Source organism: Brassica oleracea, chromosome C3 (assembly GCF_000695525.1).
Source record: "Brassica oleracea var. oleracea cultivar TO1000 chromosome C3, BOL, whole genome shotgun sequence".
NCBI lineage: Eukaryota > Viridiplantae > Streptophyta > Magnoliopsida > Brassicales > Brassicaceae > Brassica > Brassica oleracea.
The window spans coordinates 36,433,832-36,453,462 of NC_027750.1; the positions used below are offsets into that span (position 1 = coordinate 36,433,832).

Here is a 19,631-nt window from a genome sequence, read left to right on the forward strand (position 1 = left end):
CACTTGAAGCATAATAACTTCAAATTTGAATTTGGATCTATATGAACATTTTCAAAAGATAAAGCCAATTTCTTTTTTTCTTTTCATATCACTCAACAACCCACCTATTTTTCTCTATTCTGTGCCACTCAATCATTCGCCACATCTTGGTTGAATATATAAAAAAAGAACAAACATTGCTTTAGCTTACTATTTTTTTCATCGAATGGTGGCTTCTGGTTACGTAGCTTAAAACCCACGTACGTAACCATGATAAATCTATGTATTTTATTGTGATGTGTTTTTCTCAACAAGTGGCTGATACAAGCTAATATCAGAACTATTGAAACCAAAAGGAAAAAAAGCAAGAATATGTCATTTAGACTATTATATCATAGTAATATGTGTCAGTGTCACAACTGTTGTTATATTTAGGCTTCGGACTTTTATCCGAGATTCGATCCGGATCCGATCCGAAAATCCGGATATCCGGAAGGTCCGAATCCGGATCCGGATAGTAAAATGTTGGATCCGTCAAAGCCGAATCCGGATCCGGATATCTTAATTTTTTAGTCCGGATATCCGGATCCGTAAGTTTTATTAATAAATATTTCAAAAATAGTAATACTTATATATATAAATTAATTTTATTTAATATATTTTCATTTTTGTAATAGTATATATAAATTTTATGTAAATTTTGTAATATTATACATAGAAATAATTAAAAACATTATATATATATATTTTTTAAATTATTGTTAATATTTTATATATATTAATATTATTTTTTATTTATATTACGGATCCAAATCCGGATCCGGATATCCGCCGGATATTACAATTTTTACTTTATCTGACACCCGGATATCCGAGAACCCCGGATCCGGATAAGGACAGTAAAATTATGGATCTGCCGGATAAGGATCCGGATCCAGATACCTTAAAATGGCTAGGATATCCGATCCGTCTCATGCCTAGTTATATTGTTACTAGAGTTTTTTACACTCCAGGGCAGTTTACAAGTTTCAATTTCACAATGAGGCAGTTATTGCTACTTGGACAGTTTCTGAGTTAAATGTCTTAACTTGTCCCTGAAAAAGGTGTAACTGGTGGGGTAAAATTGGGAAAGGATTTTTCGTTTTCTGGTTACGTTTTTGAATTTTAAAATGACTGAGCGGACCTAATGAAATAGACTTGAGGATTTACCAGACGTATAAAAAATATTGTATTTTAAAATCCTAACTTTTGTTGGAGGAATTTGAATCTTCAAAAAATAGTTGCTTACAATTTTTTTTAGGTTGGAGGATGAAACAACAGAGATAGAGGATGTGATAGGAGAGCTATCGGATAAACTAATTTTTATATGTTTTTTTCTTGGTTTTGGGTTCTAATCTATTAATATATATAATATGTGTAAGTTTTAGAGGTAAAACGCAAAAACAATAAAAATTGCATGATAAAAATCAATGGCGGCTGTTAGTTATATTTGCAGGAAACGCAGAAAACCCTAATAGGAAGAAGATGAAGTTTTTACAAAATTGCCACTAAGAATAAAAAATTAATTGGATGACCACGTGGATGTGTACATAATGTTAGTGTACACATGTTCCTGTACAATGGTACATTGGATGACCACGTAGATGTATACATAATGTTAGTGTACGCATGTACATGTGCACATAATGTTAGTGTACGCCTGTACATAATGTTTGTCTTTGTTGATATAAAGACAAGGATGTTTGGTTTACGTGAATTAAGCAACATGATTATATATGTACATGTGTACATATTTACATGTGTACAAACACAACACGTATATATCTTTTACATGTGTACATTGTATATTACTAAGGCAATGTTCATAAAATTGTGTATTCTCACTAAAATCTTAAAATCATGTTTTAATTCTTTAATGCACTGAAAAATAAATTAACTGAATTAAAATCGAAACAAAAAATCATTAGATATGAATAAAACACAAAATCATGTGAAATACTAAAAATCAAAAATATACATATGAAATTAGTTTTGTGTTATTCAACATACGTTCGAAGACAAGTCCAGATTTACAAATGCATCAGTGTTGTGTTTAGAAAGCGTACAAATGAACCAAAGTCATGTGGATACCTATAGATGTACACATGGACATTATCAGACAAAATGAACACATGTACACTATAATATATATGTACACATAGACATCCTATTAAACATTGGATGGTTAAGAAACCGTTAAATATGGCCGGTAGAAAAATTCATTAATGAGTCTTGTTTAGATGGTTAAGAAAACCGTTAACTATGGCCGGTAGAAGAATTCACCTAGGCTATAATCCATGTGGATGTAACAATTATTTTGAAACGATGCATCTCAAGCTTTGAAATTCCCGTGCAATATTATTCTTATTGATAATCATGGTGGACCAGAGTTTTTATCAAACATTTGTGCCTAACATTTAGTTTGCGTTTTCCAATAGTCCTAATGATGTAGGATACGAATATTATCAATTTCGGTGGTGGATCACTTTGGAATGAGCTGGTGATGACGAAGGGTTTCAGACGCTCATGGAAGAAGGAAAGAGGTTTATGAGTCACTTGTTTTCTTATTAATTTCTTTCTTATATACATGTACATTGTTTTAATAATAAAGAGTGTACGCCTGTGAAGACGTACATATGCACACATATAATTGTACACATGTAAATTTTGTTTTTTGCTTTAATAATAAATAGTGTACACATGTGAAGAGTGTACATTGTTTTAATAATACAGAGTGTACACTTGTGAAAATGTACACATGTACACATATAATTGTACACATTTTGCTATTTTTTTTAAATGAGTGGCAATTTTGTAATTAAATCATCTTTTTCCTATTAGGGTATCATGCATTTCTGCAACTAAATCCCAGAGCCGCCATTGATTTTCTTCATGCATTCTTTTTTTTTTTTTGCGTTTTTACATCTAGAACTTAAAAGTATTGTAGTAATTAACCAATTAGATCCAAAACCAAGCAAAAAACAAGTTTTTTTCATAATTTTCGAGTTTGACAAATTATAACCAAAATGCCATAACTCTTATTCGCCAAGCATCAACTTTTCAAGATAATAACAGCTTAATCTCTTGACTTGAACAGATCTGTGAAAAAACAGAAATGTGAAAAGTGAGATAAAAATGATGAATACTTGAGCAGATCTGAGTCGTCCATATAAAAGGTATGAAGATCTAACGATTGAGATATGAAACATATATAAGTCTTGTCATAAATCTGAGAAATAAACTGAACCGTTGAGATAGGTGTGAGATGAGTGGTGTAGGTTGGTTCCCGTTAAAACATTAGTTTTGTTAGTCATAATATTAGTTGGAAGAGAACTAATTTGTTAGATTAAAAGGAAGATGTTAGAAAAAACCGTTTTAGTATAACAAAGTGTCTTATTCTGTTATAAAAGACTCAAAACTGACTTTTCACTGTGATATTTTCTTGTTACTATTGGCGGCGGGTATAGAAGAAACAAATAAAAATCAGCGAAGTTGTATTTTATTTTTCTTGATGTCAACATCAACAAAGTTGATATATCAAATTTGAAGTAAGGATTAGTTAGCCTTTATTAATCAATAAAAATGTGACGGGCTTCAAGATTATCGTGCCGTGCATCGACCGAACACTTTTACATGTATCAGTCATATAATACGCCATTTTCAATTACCATCATGTCATATTCATCAGTCACCACGTTATCCCTGACACTCAAGAGTCCACTTTCTTGGAATCTTCCCGAATTATTGTGACGAGAAATCTACAAAGTTACGCAATAATGAATTCAAAATAAATCCATCGTCTACCGTCTAATTTATATCGATAGATGTCGAAATTTGACTATTAAAAACATAAACCAGATTTGTATATCATTCGAATTGATTTTGGTATCGATCCGGTACAGCTAGGTTCTATTTGAGAAACGTAATGGGCCTTTTCGATACAAGCCCAAATAATTTAATCAAAAGCCCAGTATGAGTTCCCGCCAGGTATCAGTTGTTCTGGTAAATGTAAAGCACGAGGAAGAAGACGATCACTTGATTTTGAGAGTGATAAACTATCGATGGAGTGATGACAAAAGTCAAAAGCTTCGAAACGTATTCGTCATCCCTTACGATAAAAACTATTAAAATAATCGAGAGCAAAAGGCAATTTGGATTACGACTCTGTCTTTTCTATATAAAGAGACGAAGATAAAGATCACACAAGCAAGCAGAGGAAGTGAAAAGACTATGGCTCTGAAAGGTATTCTCGGTTTCGAACACGGGATAGTTCAGGCGCCGTTAGGACCTGATATCTCCGGTCCGGAGCTTGTAGCCGCCGTCGCTAACGCCGGGGGGATCGGTCTTCTCCGATGTCCTGATTGGGTAATTGATTAAATTTTATTTCCATGGCTTACTGATTACTATAATGTTTTGTTTTGATTGTGAATTGTAATCAGGAGTGCCCTGATCACGTGAGAGAGATGATAAGGAAGACGAGGACATTGACTGATAAACCATTCGGGATCGGTGTTGTTCTTGCGTTTCCTCATGAGCTCAACGTGAAGACGATCTTGGAAGAGAAGGTTGCTGTGTTGCAGCTTTACTGGGGTGAATGTTCTAAGGAGCTTGTTGATGATGCTCATAGTGCTGGAGTCAAAGTTGTTCCTCAGGTAAAAAAGTGTAGAGATTCATGTAAAGAGTTTTGGTTTCTTGATGTATGTATCAACAAGTCTGATCCTTAATTACATTTTGTTAATTTCTGAAAGTATATTAAATCTCTGTGCACCAGTAAAATATCAACATTTTTGATCAAAGGTCAGCATCTAGGGGGAGGGAGGGATTGGTACAGTATATACTATTAAAGATTTAGAAAAGTACCTCAAGTTAATTTATTATGTTTTTCTACGAGGAAAAAAATGGGGTTTTGAATACGGGTAAAGGATTGCAAAATTTATTAATTCACATAATCAATCGATTATTCGCCTTTTTGCTAATTTATTTATTTATTTATTTTCTTTTTAAGTTAATTCGCGTTTGTTTACTACCGAATTTTAAGGTGGGGAGTGTTGAAGAAGCTAGAAAGGCTGTTGATGTAGGAGTAGACGCGATTATTGTTCAAGGGCTTGAAGCAGGAGGGCATGTTAGAGGGAAGGTAAGCCCAGTTCTTTGTAGTGTTGCATAGCTCTTATTTTAAATGTTTGATATTATCATCATTTTTTCTTTTCTTCCAGGATGGTCTCTTTTCATTGTTGCCAAGAGTAGTTGATCTGGTTGGGGAATGCGATATTCCGGTTATCGCTGCTGGAGGGATTGTTGATGCACGTGGTTATGTTGCAGCTTTGTCACTTGGTGCTCAAGGTGTCTGCCTAGGCACAAGGTGTGTGTGTGTGTTCTTCTTTTTCCACTTGTTTTTTCACAAGTTTGACAAGCTTATATGAGTTACATGATTTGTTTCAGGTTTGTGGCGACGCATGAGAGCTACGCACACCCAATATACAAAAGGAAGTTGATCGAATATGAGAAAACCGAATACACAGATATCTTCGGACGAGCAAGGTGGCCTGGGGCACCACAACGTGTTCTGGAGACGCCTTTCTTTGATGACTGGAGATCTCTTCCTTCCGATGAGAATGAACTCGACCAACCTATTATTGGACGTTCCACAATTCATGGCGTCGTAAGTTTAATTTTTAATAAGGTTTCCTTTACCTCCCTCTGTGGTCTTTGCACTGATGAAACAAAGGGAATGTCACTACAGGAAAAGGAGATAAGACGATTTGCAGGAACTGTACCCAACATGACAACAACGGGTGACTTAGAGAGCATGGCGATGTATGCAGGCCAAAGCGTAGGCCTCATCAAAGAGATTTTACCGGCTGGAGAGGTAGTGAAAAGTCTTGTGGAAGAAGCTCAGCTTCTGATTCTCAAAAAGTTCAAAAATGCTACCTGATGCAGTTGCAGCATCATATCGTGAGAGAACAAAAACTTTACTGCTTTTGGAATCTTCTTAGTATAATAAGTGGCGGAAGCAAGTGATGAGGAATGGGGTCACATGCCCCCAACTAAATTTTATTTTTCTGCAGTAATTACTTTTAATTTAAGAAATGCTCCTTAATCCTACTACTAGACGTAATGAAATAAAATGGTGTGCCCCCATCTAATAATAACTCAGCATCCGCCCCTTAACCCTTCTGGATATCCTGTGTTGTTTGCTGTCGATAGAAATATAGTGTTCTTGCTATGTACTTCCTTGTACAACCCATATACAGCTATTACAGTCTTCTTCACACATCTTCATTTCATATTCAGTTTCTATAACTAATCATGGGAACCTCAATAGTTTCGTAGCTTTATTACTTATTTAAAAGAAGAGACTTTGTTGAAGCTTTCACAAGTATGCTACAGACATATCATTACATGATTTGATTTATACACATAGATAAAGAAGATGTTTGCGTAGTAGTTATTTGCAGAATAGGTGACAGCCTTCATCAGAGCACAAACTTTGTAGCATATATGTCGAATTCCTCTGATGATGTTAGAAGTGGCTCCTGAAAAGGAAAATGTTCAGTCATTCAGAATAATGCAAAGTCTCTGACACTACAAGTTTTAATTACATACCGCGGTCTCTTCAGGGCTTGTGTAGTTCTCATCATTGGCGAGGCGAGACTGGGCTTCTCGTATCGCAGAACACATGAGGTTAAGCAGGAGACCGTACGTTGGTGCTGGTCCAGCTGTCTTCACCGCCTTTATGAAGCTATAAGTCATGGCTCCTGCGTTCTTTCCTGTAAAGACCTAGCAACAATGCGATGATACATGTAAACCATACAGAGAGAGAGGTATTGTATCATGTATGGTAATGAGATTATAAAAGTTTCTTTAAATATACAGGAGTGTAACCACTGGCTTCATGATCATCACAAGCACTGAAACATATAGCTGTTCCACCATTTGTTCCTTTGTAAGTTCTCCCTGATGCTTGATGTTCCCATTCATAAAAACCATTCCTTATTTTTCACACACACACACACAAAGGATTATTCTCGGATTCAGTCGAGTAGAATTGAGCAGAAAGTTGTTTTTTTAGTGTACCTCTCCATCCTGCAAACGGATGGTAAATCAAGGACAGTGCCGCTGTTACATGCGTCAATGACAGCGTGAAGCTTAGCTCCATGGACGAGCGGCCTCACGAGTGTCTTATTAATCTCGTCATCGATGATTTTTCCTTCTGTCTCATGGTCTAAAGGGGCCAAAGCTTCATCTTGACCATCGACTTCATCTCCATTGTAATCTTTCTGCTGAGATCCATGACCAGAGTAATGGAACACAAGTGAGTCCCTTGCTCTGTTCCCTTCAACCAACCATCTCATCGCCTTTCTAATGTTTTTCTTCGTTGGTATTCTCTGCGGACTGGCTTCATCTTCTGCAACAACAACGAACACTCAGGGCCGGTTCTGGGCACTAGCTAATAAAACATTCGTTTTGGCCTCCGATTTTTTGAAAGTTTTTTTACGTAGACATGCTCTTAAATTTAAAAAATAATAGAATTTTACATAGAAATATTTCAAACCCCTAAAATTTTAGATCTGGCATCATCTGGATAAGAATAAAGAACTTGACTGTAGAGAACTGGAAGAAAGAACAACCTGTGAGCATGAGAATAGAGTCAATAGGGAAACCCATTTGCTTAACCAAGAAAGTTCTCATGGACTTTGCATCACTGATGCAACCTTCCAAGCTATAGCTTTTCCCCTTATAGTCCAGGCCGCATATAACTGCTCTCTTCTTCCCAAATGGGGAAGGAAGAGGCTCGAGCAGCTTCGATGGTGGTGGTGGTGGTTGAGCAATTATTTGTTGTTGCTGTTGTTTATGCTGTCTCTTCGGTGGTGGTTGAGCCATTATTTGTTGTTGTTGCGGTTGCAGTTGCTGTTGTTTATGTTGTCTACGTAGCTGTTGAAGCCCTTGAAGCACGCGGTTCGCACCACGCGCTATGTCCACGAGAGAGGAGGAGAGCTGCGTGACGGTATGGCAGGTTGTGCATTGGATGGAACTGACCCCAGGTTGAGCCGACATCCATCTACCACAACGGCACCGTACTTCTCTCCGGCTAGCCATGACTGAGGTTTGTTTTGTCTTGTGTTCTACGTCAAATGCATGTGAGTGATGGGTTTCTTATATAGAAAGTTTCAGGTTCTTTGGGTGTATTGGTAGCCATCGATTGAAAAGAGTTGTGGAAGGTAGATATGGCCACGTAGTTATTCTTATGCTTTCATGTTGCTATGTGAATCAATTCGCAAACGAAATATTTCAAATATAATACTAAACCGACCGAATATGATTCTGCTGAAAAAATGTAATCACTTGTGTTGTGTTTTTTCTTCGAAATATTCTAAAGTGTTTAGTGGGCTTTGATTTGACCCATGGGAAAGTTGAAGGATCCATAAGAGGGAGGAGTGGTGTATTGTGGCCCTACTTTGACCATCAAAGCACAACACAACCCAAGTTCGATTGAGACTATTGGAAACATCAATGGTAGGACATGTCACATGTCCCCCATATATTTCATTGCGAAAACGAGTGAATCAAAGTCAAGTCAACAACACACTAGCTGAATCATAAAATCAGATTGGTTGTAATGGTGCAATATTCATTTATTTGGATTTGGTTTGCTTTTGATGTGTTTTCTTTACAAGCCGACAACATGTGATGTTGAAACCCCATATGACGTATAGAAATATAAGCCAGAATCAAACAAGTATTAAAAGGTGAATATCAGCCTCGTATAGCCTGTCCACGTCGCACAAGAAAATCACCCAATCATGTTGCAAGGTTTTGCCACGTAAGCTCCGTCTTGCCTATATTGGGCTTGGCGTTTATTAAAATCCGTGGTGTTATACGAATGAGCCAGAAAGCCCATAAAAAGTCGAAGCCTCTTACGTGATACTCGCCGACTCGACCTTGACTTCTTCATTTCTCCAAACCCTAATTTCTTTTCCTTATCGTTTCATGTCTCTGTAAATCGACGCTCCGTTTCGAAACCCTAGCAATTCAGAATCTTTACCCCTCTCCTCTTAGGCTTTTTTGTTTTGTTTTGTTTTATTTTTTACGATTCTCCGGTCACTGTGGAGAGATAGATTATTAGATCATGTATAAGGAGAGGGGAACGCGTGTATCGAAGTCGGAGGTGGTGGATCAGAAATGCATAAACAAGGTTCATGATAATCGAGCGTCGCATTTGTTGTCTCACACCGTCAACGGAAAGGGCAAAGCAGCGTCGAACTCCGTCACGATAGGGAAGCAATTGCATGACCACAACAGCCGTGATTCACGTTCTGCTTCCCTCTCCAAAGTCACCATTTCCGATGGTAAAATCATAATCATTCCTTCTCTAATTGCGGATTGTTCGATTCAATTCAATTCAATTCTGGAAATTTCGCTGGATTGGCATGCATTGTAAGACATGAAAACTTCAGATTACTCTTAATTTTTTTCAGTTTCTGGGTTTTTATTTCTGCTTTTTTTTTTGGTTTGGATTCTTCAATCCCCAAATTCATGTCCCACAAGTTTAAACATGTCAAGCGCATTCATCTACTTCCTTGAATAGTAAAACAATGTTTCTGAGACTTGCAATCTTTTTTTGATTCAGGGGACAGGTGAGGAAGCCATTGAAACAGTAAAACTTCTTGCTCTTAAAGAGGGATTGCTGGTACAATTGCTTTATAACCTTCTTTTCTAAGTGTATAAAACTATGAAACATAGGTGTTTGATGTGATCAATGAGATAATTTGGCAGGTGGGAATATCCTCTGGAGCAGCAGCTGCTGCTGCGTTGAAGGTTGCATAGCGGCCAGAAAATGTAGGCAAACTCATTGCAGTAAATCTTTTTTTTTTGTCTCTTACTTACCATAAATGTTTGAGTTAGAGTATGAAAAATCATGGATCGGAATTTTGATTGTTTAGGAATCCTTTACCCTTGGGTTGATCATGAAATTGTTTACTGTTGCTTGATACCAAAATTTTGAAGGTTTTTAACTTCATATGCTTGGGGTTTCGTTTGTTTTATGTTTGTTTATCATCTTTATGGTTTATGGGATATGTAAATAAGCCATGGACAATTATTTGAAAGAAGTTTCAAGCAGTTATTGTTTTGTAGAATTCGACTCTACAGAGATGTGCAAGTATATAGTTTTGTTTCTCTTTGAAATTTCACGTTTCTTGAATTTGATGAAGTGCAAAGACACATTTCTTTTTAATTTAAGGGAACTTCTATGGATGAGCATGCTTTCAGGTTGAGATTCTGGACACAAGCGAAGGGACACAGTTGGGAAAGCTTGAGATAATATTCCAACAAAGTTACATGTAAAAGTTGTAGCTGTTTAGGCAACCGAAAAGAGCTAAGACAGCTTTTCAGGACATTGAACAGGTAATAATGCAATTGCTGAAGTTTAGGTCTTATGCGTCGGTTTAATATTATTCTGTTACAAGTCACAACAGCTACAAAGGGACGTGACATGCCATTGGTCTCTGTCGTAATAGAAGTTGTGTTGGATTTACTACCCTCAGAAACATCAAACACAATCCTTCATGTTTCTTTGTTTATGCATAGCTTCCAAAGAAGAATATTGGAAAATACTCAAGTTAAAATTTTGTTGATTTCATGACAAAGCAAGAAACGTCAAACGCAAAAAACAAACATGGTCGAGTACTCATTCCTACGGACGCCATTTGGTAAGACTCTTATGTTGCACTCTGTTCTCTTTCTCTCTCTCTCAGACCTCTTAATTTGGATCCATTGACTCTTTGTTTACCGTCACAGGTGGTCGAGTGGGCCAAAAATGACAGTAGCATGGAAGAGAAGCAGCATCATTCAATTGGTAAGTACCAAGAAATGAGCTTCTAAAGAGGAGAACTGGAGAAGAACAGAAATAACCACACTTTCTCTGTTAAGAATTTGTGTTGACCACTGTGATTGATAATTCTCAATGCTTGAACTTTCGCTCTGTACTGGCTTAATATATTAGACTATTAATTTATGTTTTTATTTTGTGATTAAATGAAAAAGAACGTGGTACTTATACACATAAGATATTTCTAAACATTTTTTTTGTCGCTCGCAACTGTCTGAGATTTAGATTTAACGCACAACGTAATGGTTATAAACTTCAAAAGAGTCACTCTTAATAAAAAAAGATTGTGTAGACTAATAGAAACACAAAAAAGGTACAAAAAAGTGTCCCAATAGAAAAATCAGTACCCTGCGTTTACGTAGAAATTGGTCAACCTAAAATGTACAAAAAGAGACAATAGTTTTGCTGATTGTTTACACTGTCTGTGTTATGCGTCTAACACAATGTTTTTAACTTGCTGCATCAAAACATGTGCAGAAAGTAAACTTCCGCTGAACTAAACATAGCATGGACATCTACATTGTTTTACTTACAAGCTTATTTGAGCCTCTGTTCGGATTTGAAAAAAAATGGGCCGCAAAGATTTGAGCCTCTGTTCGGCTTTGCTTAGATTCTTTCTTGAAACCCTCTTTAATATCTGTAAAATAAGCCAATCTCGAACAGGCACAGCAGAAAACTCTTCCGTGTAAGCTAGACGGCAAGAAGACCAGCAACTATTCATTTACGTTCTCCTAAGAATGGACTTAAAGACCCTCAATCATCCCTTTTCCATTTTTAACTACGGCCCATCAAAATACGGAACTAAGAGCACCCGCATTGAGGGTTTATGGAGGGAGTTCACATAGAAATCAAGAAAAAAAATAATAAAATAATTCAAAAACATGAACCCCTCTCTCCTAAAGCTCTCTGGGCTGAACCCTTCTCTCCTAAAGTTCATCACTGTAGCGCGGGCCCCACGTGTCGTGGCGGCCCGCGATTGGTCTAGTTTTTTTTTTTAAATCAAAAAGAAATAGAAAAAAAGTTTAATAATAAAAAATTGAAAAGATGAACTCCAAGAGGGGGTTCATTGATGTGGGTGCTCTAAGCGTTCCCAATTAGACAACAATTAACAAGTCCATAAATAAGACAAAGTCTAATAAATATCAAAAACATGTACGATTAACATTACCACAAAAACATACAATATATTCCTCCGTATGGGTATGCACACGTATCGAAAATATCTCCCACCACAAAGAAGACCAACCATGTTCATAACCATCCACAACAGCAACACAATACCACCTCCCCCCAGATCATAACCATCTGTCAACCCTTTTGATATACAAATATCGAAACTAAACAACTCAAGATAAAACAACAACAATGTCCATCACCCTGCGCTTGCGCGGGAGGGAGGGGGGGGGGGCTATGCCCGTCATAAACTAATAAGTACATGCGGGCAAACAACCTATTTTGTGATTCATCTTATGTCTACATGATTCATCTTGATTAAAAATATGGAAATGTTTTTAACTTACAGTCATAATATTTTGGTTATACCAAGGCAACCGAGTTCCTTTCTTACATGGCTTAAACTGTGGTAGAAGAAAGAAAGAGTAATTATACTTAAACACGACGAAGGAAGTCACCTTCCTCATTTTAGCATGAATGAATGCCCACTATAGTAAATATTTAGTGTTATATACATATTTCAGGTAAAGTTTGGATGACCGAGATTTGAGCAGAGGGTTTATGAAAAAACAAAAGACACAAGAGTGACTATAAGTGCTATTAGTTAGTACTTAATTAACATTCTTAAGAACATACTTGAGTAAGCATAAAAATAAAACAAGAAGCGTTTGTAATTAGTTTAATCTGAATATATTTATTTTTTGATTGAATGATTATATTTATTACCACACTTATTTAAGTTTACGTAAAATAAATTTTAAATTAACAGTTTTTTTAAAAAAAAAATTTTGTTAATGTTTCTTTTGGCTTGAAACCCATTAAATTTATAACTTTTAAGGATACTAGGACATTTATCTTTTTATTTCGTTTGTTCTTCTCCATCTGACATTATTCAAACTAATTATATATATATATATATATATATATATAATGCAAATACACCAACTTAGATGGAGAAGAACAAACGAAATAAAAAGATAAATGTCCTAGTATCCTTAAAAGTTATAAATTTAATGGGTTTCAAGCCAAAAGAAACATTAACAAAATTTTTTTTTTAAAAAAACTGTTAATTTAAAATTTATTTTACGTAAACTTAAATAAGTGTGGTAATAAATATAATCATTCAATCAAAAAATAAATATATTCAGATTAAACTAATTTTAAATTATTTTAATATGTTTGTTCATGAGGTGATATATAATTTACAATAATAAAATAACAAATTTTGAATAGTAAAAATTTCAAGATAAAGAATATATATATCTTAACTAATAATTTAGTTAACTTTTTATTAATCTTACTAATACCCTATATAAAATTTCAATAAAAACAAGAAATTATTTCAAATAGTTTTAAATTTGCATTTAATTTTATAATTCTATAACCAGTTCCAATATATATCATATTGTTTATTTATAGAATAAATATAAAAATTAAACTAAATTAATATTATAGGAAAAAATCCGGGCGTAGGCAGGAAAACCCCCAAGTTCATTTAAAATGGCATTAGAATGGATCTTTTTTTGAGTTGATTCGAATTCTTTCAATACAATCAACATTCTAAACCACCAAACGTTGCTAAACCGGTACGATTCAATTGGACTTTTCTTACCGAAGGGCATAGTTGTAATTAGCCCTAAGTTATAGGGCCGAGTATAGCCCCGTCTCTTTTAGGTTTCGTTAATTCACAGGCCACAAGGAACCTAAATCTCACTCCTTCCCTCTCCGCCGGCGGTGAAGCCATGTCGCACTTCGGAAGGTCAGGTCCGCCGGATATCAGCGACACCTACTCTCTTCTCGTCCTCAACATCACTTTCCGTAATAATATCTCTCTCTCTCCCTCTATTTGTAACACTGTTCATGGTTATCGTGGTTTCTGAGAGATTTAGGGTTTTTGTTGTGTAGGCACGACTGCAGATGATCTTTATCCTCTATTCGCTAAGTATGGGAAAGTCGTGGATGTCTTCATCCCCAGAGATCGAAGGTCCAATTTCGTTCTCTCTCTGTTCTAGTGAGAAATTAGGGTTTCGTTCTTGTCTCTATTTAATTTGAATCAGCTCAGTATTGTTATGTGATTCAGGACTGGTGATTCGCGTGGGTTTGCATTTGTTCGATATAAGTATAAAGATGAAGCTCACAAAGCTGTGGAAAGGCTTGATGGTAAACTTATCAATATCTTTTTCCTTTTTGTACTTTTGTGAGTGTGTGTAAATGTTCAGTTTCATGAAAGGTTAAGTCTTTCGTTTCAGGACGAGAGGTTGATGGCAGAGAAATCACTGTTCAGTTTGCTAAATACGGCCCTAATGCGGAGAAGATGTGAAGCTTCTTTCTTTTTGTATTTGATTATTAAGAGTTTCTTACGCTTATTGCCATTTGATTTTGGTGTGATTCACCATTCCTTGTTTTTGGACTGTGGAACTCAGTGTTTCATACATGTAGAAGGTTCTTCTTATACTTTATATGTAATTGTTTCAGTTCCAAAGGAAGAGTTGTGGAACCACCTCCAAGGTCACGGAGGTCAAGAAGCCGTAGTCCTCGAAGGAGCCGTAGCCCGTATAGACGCCGTAGTCCTAGGAGAAGCCGCAGTCCCCGCAGGAGGTGAGTTTCTTCTCTAATCTACTCTCTAGTGAGAGTTCGTGGTTGTATTATACTATTACTTTGATTATCTTTCGTTACTTGATTGATCAAATTATTTTATCCTGACCGAGCTACATAAATTTCAGGTCCCGAGATGATTACAGGGAAAGAGACTACAGGAAGAGGAGCAGAAGTAGAAGCAATGAAAGGGGGCGTGATAGGCATCATGACAAGGATAGAGATTATCGCCGTCGCAGTAGGTCTCGTAGTGCCAGCCCTGATGACAAACGCAGAGTCAGAGGCCGTTATGATGATGAGAGACGCAGTCGCAGTTGCTCCTTGAGGTCCTTTTTTGAGCTTTGTTTTCAATGTTTTTGCTCCACGCAATGTACAAATGATTCTGATCCCGATTTTATGTCATGTAGTGCATCTCCTGCTCGCCGCAGCCCCAGCCCTAGAAGTGCCTCCCCACTAAAAGCCTCTCCTGAACGGCAAAGCAAAGAGAGGTCTCTAACTCCTGCTTCCCGCAGCCGTAGCCCAAGAAGTCCTTCCCTGGAAAAGGCCTCTCCTGAGAGTAAGAGCAATGATAGGTCCCCGTCTCCTCGGGACACAGCTCGTAGTCAGTCTCCTAATGCGGAGGTGGGCTAAAGGCATTCATAGCTTTATATATAGATCACCAATGTAAAGTTGATCTCTGAATTGAGTTTGGTTATATAACTTGCAGGAATGACGGCGTAATTGTGAAGGAGACAGTGTATCAAAACATGTTTTGCTTGTATTGATGATGTTTCATCCTTCAAGCATGGGAACTTCTATCCTCTGTAGTATTGGTTGAATTTCCGTAGGTGCTCTGAACTACTACTGTGTGTTTGTTTCCTGCTATCTTTCGAGTTTAGTATCTTGAGACTTCCTTAGTTGTCTATGTGCAAGGGTTATTCTGTATGAGATTTTAAATCTTTAATTTACTGTGGTCTTCTTTGTTTTTTGTTTTTTGTCAAGTTGCTAATTCCATGGCTTGTCTTGAATTTTTCTAGTCGGGTTCGAGAAAAGAATTGACTTGGGAAGATGGCACAGCCGTGTTGAGATTGTAGCTGTTGCTGCTGTCTATGAAACTGTAGATGATTGATGTCTTGATCGATGTTAGATGTGTCATGCTTGATGATAGATGCCGGTTTCAACACCCTGCCCTACCATATATAGTTAGCATCTTTGTCTCACACTTCTTGTCAATACTAAGAAGGGTTGGGTTAGTCTATTGCCCTGTGTTTGAATCCAGTTATGAAATTAAGTTAATCATTCTCTTCGGTCGTATATCCACTTTCATTTGAGCTTATCTAACGTTTCTCTTTCATCAAAGGTTTAACAAGGAAAAAAATCTCAATTTAATACAAAGATGGGATCAGAAAGGGTAACGTATAAAATCATCGTTGTGGTTAATTGATGGTGAGTTGAAGATTCTGCGTGAACTCCAACCTTCGAGTTTCATGGTAAAAAGTCTTGTACTTATTTGGCCAATAAGTCAACCAAATAGAACCTTTAATCTCCCATTCCATTCTTCTCCCCATTGCTCCTTTACCAATCTTCCACACCACGCTCTCTCCATACTCATCCCCTGCGAATATCACTCCTCCTCTCCTCGTAAATGACCTATACGCCCTCGCGTACCTATCCTTAAACCAAGACCTCGGGCTCATTATCGAAAACCTCGACGGCTTTGTCGTGAAAACCTCTCTTCCTCCAACGCTGCTGTCGTACAAGATCCAGTTTAAATTGGCCGTGTAGCCGAGCACAGACTGCTCGAACTTCCATGGGGTCATTGTCATGGTCGAGGCTTCTCGTCCAGCTACTCTTAGGCCTAAAGAGTTTGGTGGGTCGAACGAGCCTTCTATAGACCTCTCGACCTCGAATTCTCGTCCAGGGTTGTTGGATGATTTGCTGACAGAGACGCTTATGAAGTCGGTTTGGAGAGTGGGAGTTATTTGTAGAGAGATCCTTGATGGGAAGTGCTTCTCGTGTTCTCCTGCTCCTTTTCTCGACATCAGTCTCTCGTTTACAAGCTTTATTACATCATATCTGTACATGCATAAAAGGTTTTGTCACTTAGGAGTTGCGAATGTTTCATTAAAAAAACTTTGGACAAATCTCATAAATAATACATTTTTAGTTTTTTTTTTTCCAAATATATCACTCGAACAGAAAAAGTTCTTAAATACTATTATTTATCGATCAACAAAAACATTAAACGCGATATCCAAAATCCAAAATCCTAATCTGATCATCTAAATATTAGATCATAAATTTTAATCACTAAATCCTAAATTTGTATTAATATATTTATATTTATTTTAACCTTTTAATAAATGTTATTTTTATGATATTTTTTTAACAAAAAATTGATGTAATGCTATTTGACCGTATTTCCAAAAACTTTTTAGGCCATATTTTTTAGTGTTGAGACAATAAATTAGTATGTACCTGATGTTGTCTATCTTCACGATCACATCGATCCACTTGTCTCTAACTACAACTTTATGATTGAATTGCATCACACCTTCAAGCTGATTAAACTTGAGAGAGAACAACAATCTCGAATCAGCTGTAGGGTTGCTCGATCTCTCCACTTCCATGGCTTCAATAGGACAATACAATTGCACTTTCCACAGTCCATAAGTCGAAAAAGCGTAAGAGAACAGAGGAGTTGTCGTGGTCTTGTTACTCCGATTATCCTTACGCTCGATGATCCAATTTGTAATTGCTAGATTGACTGATCTCATCCATTGTTCTTCTAAATTAGACCCTAGAAGCTTCATAAGAGATGTGGTCGCTTGCCTTGCATGACAAGTTACCAAATGGTTCCTGAGGGTGATCAGGCAGTTTTCACGGAGATATAAAGGAGCTTCATAGACGCAAACGAGGAACGAGAGAGTGAGGATCACTGTATTGAAGATGTCTTTAAGACCATTGATCATTGAAGGATCAGGCTTAGGGACTTTGATGGTTGAACAATTGGAACTATTAGAGGTATAAGTTAAAATAGATTCAACAAAACTAAAGAGGAGAGAGGTGATTGTTTGTTCATCAAAAGGGTTTGGTGAGTTTGAGTTGATGTTGAGTTCTTGTTTTGAGGTCCAGAGGTACAAAGGAGGATGGTTATTGGATTGGACAATGATGGAGAAAGTGGGGATTTTAGGGTTAGGGTTTCTTTGTGCTATAAGATTTAGGGTTGAATTTGGGAAATCAGAAGCTGAGTGACAAATACAAAAGGAAAGAGAAGTTGTATTCCATTTGGTGATTTGTGGAATGTTTTGTATCCATGTGAATACATCAGGGAACTTCTCGGACATAATTTTGTGGTTGTTCTTGTTGTGGATTAGTTTTGCTTGCATACACACATATATATAGAGATGCATGGGCTTGAACATATTGCTTCATGTGTAGATTTTTGGCAAGAAGCAAAATTGAAGTGATAAGCTTTAAATTTTGCTAAAAGTAGGCTAATAAACTTTTGTTGGAATATTTCATCTATGGATGGTTTGGATATACTTGTCATGAATAATTATCAAAACTATCACTTCGAGCATTTTATTTTTACGGTCTCACATTCTATTCTCTGGGAGAATATTCTATTCTTAGGGAGAATAGTAATATCTTAGGCTGCAACTGGATTGTAAATATTTGGAATGGAATGATGTGGAATGACCTATTCCATTAATTCCATAAAAAAATTTACCATTTGACATGAATGGAATGGAATACTCATTCTATTAATTCCAAAAATAAATACAAAAAATACAAAAGAATCATTCCATAATAAATTTGATCATGAAAGAATGGAATGAATTTCATTCCATTTTTTACTGTATTCTATTCCTACCATTCCATTTATTTTAAATTCCACAAATTCCATATATGTTTACCAGTTATACCCTTAAGTAGTTTCACCAGATGCTAAATGCTAATATCCTTTTTTTTTGGTTTTGTTAATTCTTTTTTTTTCTTGTTAATTTCAGTTATTAGTAATGAAGCTTTTGATGTGTTAAAAAAAACTAATGAAGCTTTTAAAAATTATACGGAAACTTAACATTTTTCGATAATCTTTTTCTTCAATTGCAAGATTACGAAAATATTATTTCTATCTCAGGATTTTGATTGAATTTTTCTTTCTGAATGATAGAATGGTTGATGTGCCATGCATTATTTGCATGGCAAGAGTTGACTAATAACCAGAAAATGAATTTCAGATTCTTTGCCATAATCTTTTTTTTTTCTTTCAAATCAACAAAGAAAATTTGTAAGAAAATAATTCTTAGCCACACAATATTTCAACCACTTCCGCAGCGTCAAGTAAACAACAATGGATCTTGCGTTAATTTACTTTACGTATTCCTTTGGTTCACCCTCATCCAGTCATCTGCATGGTAATTTTAGTTATAATCCCATTTCCCAACTTTTCCTTACATTACTAAATTTAGCCTTTGAAATATTAAAATACTATCAATATGCTTTTACTGCTACAGTGTATATTTCTCATTTTTGGGAAGTTTTCTATACTATTTGGAGAATACCTTCTCTTTTGATACAGTAACATACGTTACATACCAGGATAAGATCAGAAGTCTAGAAAACTCTGTTTCGTTTGGTATTTTCTTTTTACTAAATTTAGTAAAACCCTTGGAGCTATATGTAATCTATATGGGTTTCTAGAAAATTAGATAATCTAAACACAGGTTTCTACCAAAAATTAGATAATTTAGATAGACATCCACACGCTAAAGCCATCATCCATCATTGCTTATTCTTCCTCTTTTGTTTCTCTTATTCTCCTTTTGGGATATTAGATAAGAAGTTGCGGATCTTCAGCTGTCAAATTAACGCAGTTTCTTGCTCCACACGGCTGGAGATGCTAGTTTATGAATCTGGCATCCTACCATTATCGGCCATACGTGTTTAAATTTAGGCCAGATGAGAATCCAAA

The 19,631-nt window shown here is 36.2% G+C and overlaps 4 protein-coding genes and 1 long non-coding RNA gene across 6 annotated transcripts; 3 read left to right on the forward strand and 2 right to left on the reverse strand.

Annotated features, from left to right (window-relative positions):
- The first annotated feature begins 4,212 nt into the window (after positions 1-4,212).
- LOC106328997 (probable nitronate monooxygenase) lies at positions 4,213-6,260 on the forward strand. Its single transcript, XM_013767556.1, has 6 exons — positions 4,213-4,383; positions 4,458-4,670; positions 5,057-5,152; positions 5,232-5,377; positions 5,458-5,677; positions 5,759-6,260. The coding sequence occupies exons 1-6, from the start codon at positions 4,249-4,251 to the stop codon at positions 5,948-5,950; spliced, it is 1,002 nt and encodes a 333-aa protein (XP_013623010.1). The 5' UTR covers positions 4,213-4,248; the 3' UTR covers positions 5,951-6,260.
- A 77-nt stretch (positions 6,261-6,337) lies between these two features.
- Positions 6,338-8,162, reverse strand: LOC106328996 (metacaspase-3). The gene is made up of 5 exons (XM_013767555.1): positions 7,647-8,162; positions 7,093-7,423; positions 6,890-7,007; positions 6,622-6,795; positions 6,338-6,551 (listed from the first exon to the last, which is right to left on the reverse strand). The coding sequence occupies exons 1-5, from the start codon at positions 8,113-8,115 to the stop codon at positions 6,492-6,494; spliced, it is 1,152 nt and encodes a 383-aa protein (XP_013623009.1). The 5' UTR covers positions 8,116-8,162; the 3' UTR covers positions 6,338-6,491.
- A 2,166-nt stretch (positions 8,163-10,328) lies between these two features.
- On the forward strand, positions 10,329-11,047 carry LOC106334136. The gene is made up of 3 exons (XR_001268533.1): positions 10,329-10,422; positions 10,666-10,727; positions 10,816-11,047. It is a non-coding gene; the product is annotated as an uncharacterized LOC106334136 (long non-coding RNA).
- Positions 11,048-13,768: 2,721 nt separating this feature from the next.
- On the forward strand, positions 13,769-15,949 carry LOC106334578 (serine/arginine-rich splicing factor SC35). 2 transcript variants are annotated; one of them, XR_001268640.1, is made up of 9 exons: positions 13,769-13,897; positions 13,985-14,063; positions 14,160-14,239; positions 14,329-14,395; positions 14,555-14,677; positions 14,803-15,000; positions 15,082-15,295; positions 15,381-15,497; positions 15,691-15,949. XR_001268640.1 is itself a non-coding variant. In XM_013772878.1 (8 exons), the coding sequence occupies exons 1-8, from the start codon at positions 13,822-13,824 to the stop codon at positions 15,384-15,386; spliced, it is 843 nt and encodes a 280-aa protein (XP_013628332.1). In that variant the 5' UTR covers positions 13,769-13,821; the 3' UTR covers positions 15,387-15,645. The 2 variants fall into 2 exon arrangements, 1 of the variants encoding a protein (XP_013628332.1); XM_013772878.1 differs by lacking the exon at positions 15,691-15,949 and having other exon boundaries at positions 15,381-15,645.
- A 108-nt stretch (positions 15,950-16,057) lies between these two features.
- Positions 16,058-18,021, reverse strand: LOC106334577. The gene is made up of 2 exons (XM_013772877.1): positions 17,132-18,021; positions 16,058-16,729 (listed from the first exon to the last, which is right to left on the reverse strand). The coding sequence occupies exons 1-2, from the start codon at positions 17,998-18,000 to the stop codon at positions 16,090-16,092; spliced, it is 1,509 nt and encodes a 502-aa protein (XP_013628331.1). The 5' UTR covers positions 18,001-18,021; the 3' UTR covers positions 16,058-16,089.
- Positions 18,022-19,631: the final 1,610 nt, after the last annotated feature.

Bases quoted from the DNA above. Each gene is read 5' to 3' on its own strand.
- LOC106334578 (XM_013772878.1), top strand. From the start codon at position 13,822: ATGTCGCACTTCGGAAGGTCAGGTCCGCCGGATATCAGCGACACCTAC. The intron at 14,396-14,554 runs GTGAAGCTTCTT...TAATTGTTTCAG, and splicing joins GGCCCTAATGCGGAGAAGAT to TTCCAAAGGAAGAGTTGTGG. The intron at 14,678-14,802 runs GTGAGTTTCTTC...CATAAATTTCAG, and splicing joins AGCCGCAGTCCCCGCAGGAG to GTCCCGAGATGATTACAGGG.
- LOC106328996 (XM_013767555.1), bottom strand. From the start codon at position 8,115: ATGGCTAGCCGGAGAGAAGTACGGTGCCGTTGTGGTAGATGGATGTCG. The intron at 7,424-7,646 runs GTTGTTCTTTCT...TTGTTGTTGCAG, and splicing joins CTCTATTCTCATGCTCACAG to AAGATGAAGCCAGTCCGCAG. The intron at 6,552-6,621 runs GTATGTAATTAA...TTTCCTTTTCAG, and splicing joins CAAGCCCTGAAGAGACCGCG to GAGCCACTTCTAACATCATC.
- LOC106334577 (XM_013772877.1), bottom strand. From the start codon at position 18,000: ATGTCCGAGAAGTTCCCTGATGTATTCACATGGATACAAAACATTCCA. The intron at 16,730-17,131 runs GTACATACTAAT...ATGCATGTACAG, and splicing joins GTGAAGATAGACAACATCAG to ATATGATGTAATAAAGCTTG.
- LOC106328997 (XM_013767556.1), top strand. From the start codon at position 4,249: ATGGCTCTGAAAGGTATTCTCGGTTTCGAACACGGGATAGTTCAGGCG. The intron at 4,384-4,457 runs GTAATTGATTAA...AATTGTAATCAG, and splicing joins TTCTCCGATGTCCTGATTGG to GAGTGCCCTGATCACGTGAG. The intron at 4,671-5,056 runs GTAAAAAAGTGT...CCGAATTTTAAG, and splicing joins GAGTCAAAGTTGTTCCTCAG to GTGGGGAGTGTTGAAGAAGC.